Genomic DNA, 12,335 nt, shown 5'->3' on the forward strand with positions numbered 1-12,335 from the left:
CCGCGCAGGCAATAAATGGGCCTGATGAACGAGAGAGGGGCAAGGAAAAGCGAAGCGGATGGGGGGGTGGAGAGGATGGCTAAGAGGGGTCGTGGTTAGGGGGAGGGAGGGATGAGAGAAGGTAATAAGCAGACAGACAAGGGAAAGGTGGGAAGGCAGGACAGGAAACAGGCCAGTGGGAGGGAGAGGTGAGAGAGATGGAGGGCAGGAAGAGTACATTTCACTCTTTATTTCAGGAGCTTGTAATATTAGTGATCCAGGGTTACTATGGAAATGAACGGTTTTGCATTTTTACTGTTTTCACACAGGAACCTTTCTGGCAAATCACACAATTTAACTATTTCAAAAGCTTTTTGATTTGTTTGATTAATCGTCATGGTTCTGATGTTGCTCAAAACAAAACAGAAAGGTGGAAAGTACCAAGCTTTAGTCCTGGTTGCTACTGGTACTTGCCTGACCTCCTAACCTGGTGTGGCGTGACGGCGAAGACAAATCCCACCTTTAACTGATAGAGTACATTTACAAATATTCAAACACATAATCCAAGTCATCCCAGCTTTGACTTTTATCCTTTTAAATTACATTTGTCAAGACAGAGCAAGTAGGTTAACTAAAAGGCACATTTTAGTACCTGTAACTAATTCTAGGCCCCAATATCAATGTTGGTGAATGGTACCAAATCTTAAAGGTTAAGCATTGTTGCCTGATGTCACTTCCGTTGACGTTCGCTGTAAATACCAAACAAAAACAGAGTAAGCTCGCCCCTCCCCCCGTGTTTCTGTAAGTGTCATGAACGCGCATCGACGTGGAAAGTGGACCTGTTCAATGAGTACATTTATATTCTAAGTCTTTCTACAATATCTTTACAGTATCAGGTTACGAGTTACAGTTGATATATATGGCTCACGGGATGGATTTGGAAATGAATGACTTTTTATTGGCACGAGGGCTCCAGTGAGCAGCGCATGCATATACAACAACCATTCTTCACGTTTACGTACCTGTCAAGTAAGAATTTAGGCAACTGTGCATTGGATAGGAAGCCGGCAGAGTTCTCACCACCTCTGAAACCATTCCCCAATGTAAATGCGGGTCTTCATTCATTCCTTCTCAATCTCTCTTCTTCTCGCCAAATATTCATCCGAGCATCTTTCCTTTGGTCGTGCCTCAGCCATTTCCCAAAGTGTAACAAAGAGTTGTTAGATACCGCCCAGCTATCTAGCAGCTTGCTACTACGCTACTCAATCAACCCTGCTTTTTCCTCAATGTATGCACGCGTGCTAACCCCCCCCCCCCCCCCCCCATCCCCAACCATCTCTTCAGTAATTGGCTGGAACACGGTTTGTTATGTTTATGTGCACATCCTGTACACGCAGTGTTTATTTGCCGTATGTGAGCCTTGTGTTGTCTCCAGAGACCAGACTTTTTCATAGAGTGGGCAGCTAGCAGATCAAGGGGAGATGCCTGCGCTTTGAGACAAAAATGAGATCGCGCTGAAACCGTGCAACAAGGCTTAGTTCACCTTTAAGTGCAACTCAAGAATATGTCAGGTGATCAATACATGATGACAGAGGACCAAGTACTTGGTCAGTGCTGCATTTGGCTTCATCATCATTAAAAGATCCATTACCAAATAAATCCAACACAGACCGACAGAGGGGGAGGACAAACTGGCTGGTGACATTTTCAGGATAGCCTTATTCTTATTTCAGTATGTCATAAATGACAACATCAATCTATGTTTGTCAAAAGAAAGAGAAATGCTCTCCCAGTCTGCCACGGATGCATTTTCACTGCAGGTGTATCAACACAGAGCACATCTACTCTTAATGAGAGGAGGAGGTTGGTGCCAGGTGGAAGAGAACAGAGCAGCAAGTCAGAGAGAGACAGTAACTCTGATCTATGAGTCCCACTCAGTGACTTCAAGGGAGCAGCCAAGAGTAATTATGGAGTGACATTTTATTTATTTTCATTTAACCTTTATTTAACAAGGCAGGTCAATTAAGAACACATTCTTCTTTCATTATCAGACTGATCTTAGTGCTGCTCAGCCCATCCTCTCTTTATATTTGTTCAACCTGTGAAAACCTGCTTCACTGGCATGATCAGAAACAAGAGCAGTTGAAAGCTGCTACGTAGTTTAGCAGTAAGCAACTTCATTGACAGGGAATAACTACTCTCTTGGCAATAGATTTCCCAATAACTGATCAAACGTATTGATTCGGGGGTATCTCAGTCATTCTAACCACACATCATTTAACTGATAAGATCAAGACAGGTTGCCAGGTTTGTGAGTTGTGGGGTAGTTTTATGTACTGCCAACACAGCTGTACTACACAACAGAGCTCAACAGTGAGGTTTCCTTAGACTTAGTTATCTTACTAAGTAATCCTCCGTGTTTCTCAATTACCAAAACAGAGTAAATATAATCCAGCAAGAGGCTCCCACTTTCATGGAAGCAAACATGTCCTGTCTGTTTAGTTTAATCCGGGTTTATTCAGGTTTGGGATGCAGACACAGGGAGATTGTGGTGTCTTAGAGTAATAAAGTTTGGATCGTTATTAGTTTGTCATTAATTCACGGGATTTAGAGCAGGATTTAAAACTGCTCAGGGGAATATGTATTATATAAAATTGAGAACATTTTCCCCAAAACAAAACATAAAAACCTCCAAAAAACACTTGATCCTTCTGCTGTTTTTTTTTTTCCTCAAACAAATGCGACACGCTTCCGCTGTGGAGTGCGCTGTTGCCATGGAAATATTTACTGAACTCCAAGTAACATGAGTTCTTGCGATGGTCTGAGAGGAGCCTGGCTGCATAAACAGGATCTTCTTTTCTGAGGAGACATATTGGCTATTTTTATATTATATATTCCATTTCATCAGTCACAATTTTATCGAACTGCAGATAATTAAGTTGCTCATATAAATATAACGCATGTCTTTTGTCTCTGTTGCTGCAGTTCCTACCATTGTAACATTCAAGAGACACACACACACATTTAGAAGCAGCTTTGGGATGCCATGCTGAAAACTCAAGCAATATTCCCATAGTTTAATTGGAGATAATTCATTTCAGAGGAACATGACTGACGCGTTTGAGCTTCCCAAGCTTCGTTGCCCTCGCATGGTTAGGAATTGATTTTTTTTTTTTTCCACTCACCAGTAGTCCCTTCATTGCCTGAGATTTAATTAACTAATTGATTTGTAAAAAAAAAAAAAAAAAAAAAGGAAAAAAAAAAAAGGCTTGAATTAATTAAGAGAGCTTCTACACTGTTCTCTCCATTCTCCGTTATAGGAGGTATTTTGCGGGCCAATATTTTAGCACTATTGCTTTTGGAAGTGCAATCACCCTTCTATTGATCGATGCTTTTCGCCACGCTGCTGGCTGAGGGATATAGTATATGTGAAACAGCATTAAGGCTATTAAACTTCCTTTCTCTTCCACTTCTAATGGTTATATTCCAGCCTAGTGGTTCATATCAATCTTGGTAACAAAGTATTTATTTGGAAACAAAGAAAAACTTACGATTGGTGCACGCTGCAGTTGTAGAAGACAAAATCCACGCTGGCAAACTTCTTCCCCGTCTCCTTTGACTTCAGGTAGAGTTTGATCACACGTTGGTCACCTACAAGTATATCATGTATTACAGGATATTCTTTCAACAGTCTCCATATTTCTTAAGTGTACCACTGACATTTTCACTTCCAGTAAGTGTGTGGGAAAATGTTCCATGACCCTAGAATAATGCCAAATCCCAGGCAATGTATTATGAAATGTTAACAGCCTCATTTTAGGGTGTTGCTTGTCAATTTTGGCATAGCTGACATTTTCAAGCCCCAGTGTTGCTGCTGGGAAGGAAGCAGAGCTGAAGCAATGGAATTTGTGGAAAAGTTACTTGGTGGGGAAAACAGTCAAGCTGTAAAGGTTCCGAGAATTTTCAAATATGTGGTTTATACATTTGATATGCAGAGAAAGAGTACAGCTAAAAAACAGAATGCATCCTACTTTGAAAAAAAACAACAACCAAACAAGGATGTAAGAAATCTCAGTAAAATTCTGTCATAATTCAATAATACTGGGATTTTACTTTTACCCTGGTCTTGAGTGATGGGGGCCACCTCTTTTGTAGAGGGGGACAAGCAGAAAATCCTCCCTCCATAGATGCGTCCCTCAGTCTCCACATACTCCTCAAAGGAACAGTTGACTCCCGCAGACAGACTGGGTACATTCTGGGTCTGTAGTACCAACTAGAAGGAGATAAACCTAAGGTAAACATTTTAATCAAAATACTTAGCAAGTGACGCTACGATCAAGATGTCTGCCGGGTCAGATCAGGAAATCTACCAAGATTTTTGGCTCAAAGCTGCCTCCCACTCTTAGTGATGATCAGACTGCCAGTGATGACACAGGAACAGGTTCTCTCTAGCCTTGTTTCACACCCATCTTGCTCGCTTTACCTGTCTATGTGTAATTTTTCTCCCTGTCACAGAATGTGCACACGGAAAATACACACGCTCCAGTATATCCAAAGACATTTTAGGAAAACACTGCACCTGTACTTCTGACATGGTGACAGAGACGGTATCTGGTTGGACAGAGAGTCGGACACACTGCTCCACTCTGGTGGTGAAACGCTGCGGCTCCTCTGCTCGCTCACAGCGATCCTTCCTTGAGCATCTAGTGAGGACAAATGCCATTTTGTTAGAAAGCTAATCCTTTTATCTGGATACATTTTATGTTGTATTTGATCAAGAGATAGCGATGGCACGTTCAGCTGCTTCAAACTTGTCCTCACTAAGTTACCTTGCTTACTATTTGGAGGGTGGAAATCTTAAAATCAGTGATGTATTGGATGTAATTATCTGTGCAGATGAGTAAATTGTGGTGTTACTGCTAATAGAGCTGCGAAAATGTTTGGAGTAAATATTTAAAGCAATATGTCAACCAAAATGTTTCTCTTCTTTTCAAACCCTCGTAAAATAGGTGTTTTGAGCTCACAGAGATTTTTTTTTTCCGTCCTGCTTCACTGCTCTCTGACTCCAGAATGTAGAAAGAGACAGCCACTAGCTAATGTCGGCTAACAGTAACAGCAGCTAAAGCAACAAAACAATAGATTCATCGTCCAGTTTGTTTTTAGCTCAAGTCGAGGTGCACGTGTGAGCATGCAGCTGGATAAAGACGACGTGGATGCAGCAGTTTTCATATTATTTTTTTTTTTACTGTAGCTGTTGGTGGCAAACAGTAGCTATATTAACTTCAAGCTAAATATATGTCTGGCTCTTTCTACAAGGCATGCAAATGGCACATTCAGCCATGTCTGGCTCTTTCTGCACTCTGGAGTCACAAAGAAGTGACGCAAGGGGAAAAGACACCTATTGTTGAGTTGCTGATGGGCACAGAAACACTATTTGGATAAAGCATATCACTTTCAGACAAAACCATAGCTGGTTGTCGTTTGTGTGTGTGTGTGTGTGTGTGTGTGTGTGCCCGCATGATGGTGGGTATTTCAGACACGCTTTCATAAGCTGATTGCTTCATTCCTTCAATCTCACTATATAAAGGTGAATGAGCGTTTCTTAGAAACTCCTCTATCCATTTTCATCCAAATTTAATGTTACAAGTAGTTATAAATGGCCAATTAGCTGTTCAAAATGTCTCTGTCTGAATTAGTGGAATAGTTTTATGGAATACTGAACAGGAAAATTACAACCTAAGATAATATGAATAGGCCAACTTGTTGTTCATTAGAGTGTGAGGGCCCATTCACTTCAGTGAGCGGCAAAATTCATCTGCGTGTCGATTCAAAAGCTGTGTCACATAAAGAGGGTCTTCACTGACGTCACGAAGGCCCCCCAGGACAGCAGATGCAAGAGGAGACTAAGTGACAAAAGCCGGGTAAAACAAACAATTATTCGCCTCAATCTAACTAATTTAGTCTCACCAGAGATTTTTGCACGTTACCACAACAACAAAGCAAAGCCTGGATATTAAAGCTGATCTATGCATGACTGGCTCAGCTGCTCTGAGTATTGTATTTAAGCCAAACATTACCACAGCAACTGACACAAACACCACCCACACACTGTTAGTGAAGAAATGCCATATATTTAAAATAATATCGAGTCGGTGAAAATCTGGGCACTGATTTAGGGACTGATGTGCATGGTTAGATAGATAATCTAGTTGTTCAACAGGTTAGACGAGAAGAATAACATAGAATAAGGCTTTATTGTCATTGCAAAACACAAGTACAGCAACGAAATTTTGTTACGGCTTCGAAAAGCAATGCCATATAGAAAACAGTAGGAAATAGATACAGAGCAATAAAGAGGAACAATAGATACAACAATGCAATACAAAAAGAAAACAACAGGAAATAAATAAAGAGTATGGAAAAAAAATATAAATAGCAACAAATGTAATTTCATGCATTGTGCAAATAGTGTGCAAATATAAAGGCTCATAATAATTTAACAGAGCAAATACTGTCATGTAGCAGCAACATGTTTTGCACTGAAATAGTGTGTCAAGTGGAGAGTTTGTTGGATTTGTTTAGGGCAGCCACAGCCCTGGGGAAGGAACTACTGTTAAATATGCTTTTGTGGGTGCAGAGGGCTCTGCAATGTTTGCCTGATGGCGAAAGTTCAAACCGGTGGAGGCACGGATGTATGGGGTCTTTGCAGATGCTGGTTGCTTTTCTGAGGCACCTGGTGGTTTGGTTATCATCCAGCGCAGGAAGTTGAGTTCCAGTTATTTTCTGTGCACTCGACACCACGAGCTGAAATGCCTTCCTGTCCGCTGCTGAGCAGCTGCAGTACCACGTTTAGAAGCAGTGTGTTGAGCAGCAGTAGAAGGTTACCAGCATCCCTGTGGTCGTCCGGCCTTCCTCAGTGTCCTCAGGAAGAACAGCCACTGCTGTGCCTTTTTAACTTGTGCAGTGGTGTGTGTAGTCCATGTGAGGTCCTCAGATATGTGAGCTCCCAGGAACCTGATGCTGGACACTCTCTCTGCTCCTTCACCTCCAATGAAGATCTGAGTGCAGTCAGCAGCCTTGAGTTTCCTGAAGTTGATGATGAGCGCCTTGGTCTTTCCAGCATTTTTAGAGAAGTTGTTTTCTGAGCACCAGTGCACCTGCTTGTGAATCTCTGCTCTGTAGGCTGTTTCATCACCGTCGGGGATCAGCCCCACCACAGTCGTGTCGTCTGCAAATGCCACTTTTGTGTTGTTGTGAACTTCAGGGACACAGATTACCAACATATTGGCAACTACTCTATTAAATGATGCAGTTATATTCAACTTGGCTCTTGCTAGCATAATGTTAGCCTTCTTGCTAGTAGCTGAGCCTTGACTCTATAAACTGAGCGTATTGTTATCTCCTGTTGCCAAGTTGTACCTATACAGGTCAAACACTATTTAGTTGAGTTTTGAATTATGTTTGGTTGTTAATAAATTCTCTAGAAATTAGTCAAACTTTGAATGATGACCATGGAGACAAATTTAAAGCCTGTGTAAATTTTAGATTTATTTAAAAAACATGAAAATACCTATTCTTGGTCTTGTTTTTTTTTTCTCCTTTGGCAAATGACCATTGTATAAGCTGGTTAATACTCATCAAAGTGTCCATTAATCAGGAATTAATGCATCCCAATCATCCATTAATTCTTCATACTTGACAACTCACCAGCCGTCATCCCTTCCAAAACCCATCCTTTTTCTATGTAGCAGTTTACACTCAGAAAAAGGAGGAGTGAATAACTTTGCATGTCATATTTTACCAAAGTTGAACTTGTTGAAATGATTCTTACAGATTCTCTGCCCCTGAGGCCAAATCCTCTGATCTCTGAAATCCCACTGAAATGAAATTCTTTAGCATTTTTAGATGCTGGCGTAACCAGGCCTCCAGTCGAAGCACATTGTCAGGCTGAATGAATTATTTCATTTTTGTTATTATACGTTGGGCATATTGTGGATTTACTGTAGGATTTGGAATGTTTATGATTTCATTGATGAATAAATCAAATTGCAAAAAGCTTTCTGATTAACAAGAACATGACTAATAAAAATCCCTCACAGACACATTATAATTAACGAAACATGATATAATGAACAGTATGTGCACTTACACATTATGCAGCACACACCAACCGCAGTGAGGGTCTCCCGATCCCAGACAGGCGCCGCAAGAGCTGTACTGCTCACAGTTCTCCACTGGTACACGTGTGACCTGGAAACACACACACACACACACACACACACACACACACACACACACACACACACACACACACACACACACACACACACACCTGGTTAATGCTGCACACCAGCATCAAACAGTTCGCACAATAAAGTATATAAACAGGATATACCGGAGGTGTCCTGTGTCTGGAACATGAGATTAAAGGAAAAAGCTCTCTGTGACTATCACAGATAAACAGCTCTGGAGGTGCAACTTACAACTCCGTGCAACTGCGTTCAAGGCAAGCTATGAAGGGGGTGGTGGTGGTGTATAGGCTCTAACACGTGTAAACAAACACTCTCGTTAAGATTACACCTTCTGACAAACATCTCTCTGTGTTTTCGTGTGTACCACCCAGAGCTCCTAAACACAGGTGCAAGACAGCGGGCAACGTGGAGGGAAACTAAACCAAATTTATCTTTCATGTCTGGACAATGTCATGCCTTCAAACTCTACAGGAAAACTAACAGACGAATTGGGCCGCCTGCTCTCAGTTTCATTTCCCATTTGAGGGACTGATTGTTTCTTTTATAACTTAATACATCTAATTTAAACTGGGAAAGACTTAGACACCACGTTGGCAGTAACTCCAAGGCCATGTTGGCCAACCTTACTGTAGATCGAAGCTGTGTTTTTTTTCTACACAAGAGGCACTACACAGTTTGCATTCATGCTTCAATTTCAAGTAGGCGTGTATATATTCAAAGTTTTATGACCCATGTGAGGTGGAAATGTTTTAGAGAGACAAAGAGCAAAATTCTGAGTTACCACTGGAAAAATCCTCCCTACAAAATGCATCCAACTGTATGTAACATGTAATAACACTCAGAAAAATGTCATTGCTGTTTTGAATACCAGTCATTTCTGGTAAGCATCTGCCTTGGTGCTGTCATGAATTTTCATTATCTGCTTCAACATCAAGATTATAGGGGGTTCGAAATACAGGTACTGTACACACAAGTGAGGAAAATATGAAAGTTCATTATTTGCTAATTCATGGAGCTTACTGTATAAACAAAGGTGAGGTGCCCGAAGCTAATGCTAATGCTGCTAGTGCCAAGCCAAATCCACGCTTGGAGAATAATAGTACAGCAGTCCATGTTCTCACACACACATAGACACAGACACACACACATAAACACAGACACAGACACACACACATAGACACAGACACACACAGACAGTCTTTTTTGGAGCGTTGCAGTGATTATGGCCAAACTATAAGGAGTCTAAATATCTACGTAGAACATCAAATGACACAAAAAATCCGTTGATAAATGTTAACACTGTTGATCTCCAGCTGCCATTTATACTTTTTTGTTTAGAGGGTGATTGTACACCTACACACAGTAAACTATGTTGTTTTTAGCCAAACTAGCAGTTGGGCATGAGGAATGGCTGTATACATATAACAAGCATGTGATTTGAAGTCTTAAATCGTGTTTAGCAGGCAGGGAGGGTGTAACTAAAACACTGTCAGGAAGAATCATGAGAGCACCCAGCACCTCAGGGTAAAAAGTCAGGATATCTTGGCCCTAATCTGCATCAATTTTAACCATTATTTCTGGAATGAACTCACCACGGCTGCGAAAAAACATGTCTGCAAGGTCCTACATGCAGCAAAGAGCCAATTTTGCCTGGTTTCTGCTTTGACTTCACTCACCACACATTCATACACGTGAATTCAACCTTCCGTGTAAATTGTAAATAAACAAAAACATGTGTTCTTTATAAACCTTTTAGCGTGACATAAACCACAAACCTTCAAAATCCTCAGTTAAAAACAGGGAGTTGTAAAGCTCAAATGAAATACTTGACCTTGATAGATTTTTTTGTTCCTTTCTTTTTTGCTGAAAACTGCTTTTGAACAGGCCGTCATCTGAACCTAAGAGGGCTGTTTGCTTAATGCCCGTGAATTCCTTGCAAAGAATATGTCATTGTACTTAAAACCATTGAGATAAACATCGAGGATTACTCCTTTTGTCTGCTAAATCTCTACCGGCTGCCATCTGTGTGTCTGCACGTCTAAGATAAGATGAAACTTGAATGATTTCTGTGGGGAAATCTGAGAACGTGGGTATTAGCACGGGCATCAAACAAAGCTGTCCGCATTTACCTGCCTCTTAACGCAGAAAACAGAGAAGTATCTGAACATCAGGGGAGCCTGTGCAACAGACAGGAATTATCATTTAAGAAGTCCATTTCCACAAATATGGTCATCGTTTCGGTTATCATAAAGTGTTTTCTGATGGTGTCTGCATTTTCACCATCTGCCATCCGTGTGAATGATTATCAGGAGGGATGAGTTACCTTGAATTCCACCCAGCTTGTTGAGTACTCTGAAGTCCAGGTATTATCCTTTAAGAGGACATTTTGAAATGCTTTAAGCATATTGTACACACTCTGGTTTCCTCGGCTCTCGCTCAAATCCCCAGTGTATCACCATCCATGTGGTTGCTGGATTGCTGGATTTTGTTTGCTACTGATAGACAGACTGCCTCAGGTAAAACCACACACACACACACACACACACACACACACACACACACATACACACCTTTCCTTACAGTACATCACTTTTGGGGTACTTATGTAGATGGATGTTCACTACCTCAAGAAGTACTCTAGTTGCCTACACGTAACCCTTAACCCTTTAACCTTAACCATTGACCCAACAATCAATGTACCACCATTAGGACACAAATCTTTTGTCCCCAATTGCACAAACAATTCTAACATCTCACACACACAAACACTCACATACTTGGGAGTTACATATTTGTTACAACTATTATTGATATAATACATTCCCCTAGCCCCTTACCTTAGCCTCAACCAAAACCATTAAAACCTTGACCCTAAACCTAACTATAACTTTTTTCTAACCCCAATGACCCTGAAACCAATTTTTGACCTTAAAGCGACACTTTATAAATATGAGGAGTGGCCCAAATGTCTACACTTTCCAAAAATTTTCTCACATTGTTGTAAATGTGTTCCTGGTCCTCACTATGTCGCAAGTACAAGAAAACACACACACACACACACACACACACACACACACACACACACACACACACAAGCAAAAACACACACAATGAAAAAGTTGCTGTTCACAATAAAAAAAAAAATAAATCCCTTATCCCTCCCAGAGATGTCACTAGTACCACCAGTGGCTCAGGCTAAGCTAGCACTGCGACCATGAATGCTAGCTCTGTTAGATACGGTGCTGGTTTGTACAGAACAGACTCCACCTTCTGATGTACTCTGTCTACTACTGCTCCCATGGGTACGGGGCCAGTTAGTCAGCATATTGGTTGCTAAATGGTCTTACTTTTTTTCAGATCCAGGAAAAAAATAGGGGTAGGTTTAATGCATCCCCGGAAGACCTGCTTGCAGGCCTAGTGGGATAGATCAGAGGAAGAGGCAATCAGAGGATGGGAGGAGCGGGTCTTTGCAAAATGCAGGTGGCAAAATCTGTACTTTTTTTTTGTTGCTGTATTTTGAAGGGATACTACAGAGGTTTTTGATGTTCCCCTGACATAAGTTTACATACCCCAGTTTGGGAATCACAGTCACCATGCATGTTGCTTGGACTTCTTTCTTTCTATGATAGGACTATAGTTTACTAAAAGAGTGTGATGATGCATTCAAGAAGTTTTGATATGAGTAATTTAGAGCATAAATGTATCAGGATAATATTTGTAGAGGTACTAAACCACTGAGAAGCCGCGTCACTTTCGAAGTCCCCCTGCTGGCCATTAAAGAGAATGCAGGCGTAATGCACTTCCACTTCATCATACCAGGAAGCGTAGTCCATTTATCATACAGTCTATAGCCCAGACAAGTTTTCTGGGGCAGTTGTTAAGTACTTAGATGCATCACTGACCACCCAGGCCACGTCTACATGCAAGAACACATGCACACACTCCATGTGTATCTCCAGCTGCCTCAGTTAGGTGAAGTACAACATCAATAACACTGCGGAGGCAGGGGGCACGCCAGGTGAGCAGGAAGGTGTTGAAGATGAATTTTAATAGCAGCTGCAGGCACAGCAGTGGAGAGACCTTCAAAGAGGAAACTCAACCTTC

General features: G+C 41.3%; 1 protein-coding gene across 4 annotated transcripts in view; it reads right to left on the bottom strand.

Moving 5' to 3' along the window:
• plxna1a (plexin A1a) overlaps window positions 1-12,335 on the bottom strand; it is a 263,617-nt gene that overhangs the window by 116,976 nt on the left and 134,306 nt on the right. For 2 of the 4 annotated variants that reach the window (XM_086214083.1, XM_086214081.1), the window contains exons 5-8: window positions 8,129-8,229; window positions 4,559-4,682; window positions 4,099-4,252; window positions 3,531-3,630 (exon numbers count right to left, since the gene is read on the bottom strand). In XM_086214083.1, the coding sequence (XP_086070209.1) occupies window positions 3,531-3,630; window positions 4,099-4,252; window positions 4,559-4,682; window positions 8,129-8,229 (479 nt within the window). Of the gene's footprint in view, window positions 1-3,530; window positions 3,631-4,092; window positions 4,253-4,558; window positions 4,683-8,128; window positions 8,230-12,335 lie in introns of all 4 variants that reach the window. The other 2 variants (XM_086214082.1, XM_086214080.1) reach the window with 1 other exon arrangement.

The sequence above is a fragment of the Aulostomus chinensis genome, chromosome 9 (assembly GCF_037954235.1).
Source record: "Aulostomus chinensis isolate RoL2024-O1b breed Wild chromosome 9, RoL_Achi_v1.0, whole genome shotgun sequence".
Classification (NCBI taxonomy): Eukaryota; Metazoa; Chordata; class Actinopteri; order Syngnathiformes; family Aulostomidae; genus Aulostomus; species Aulostomus chinensis.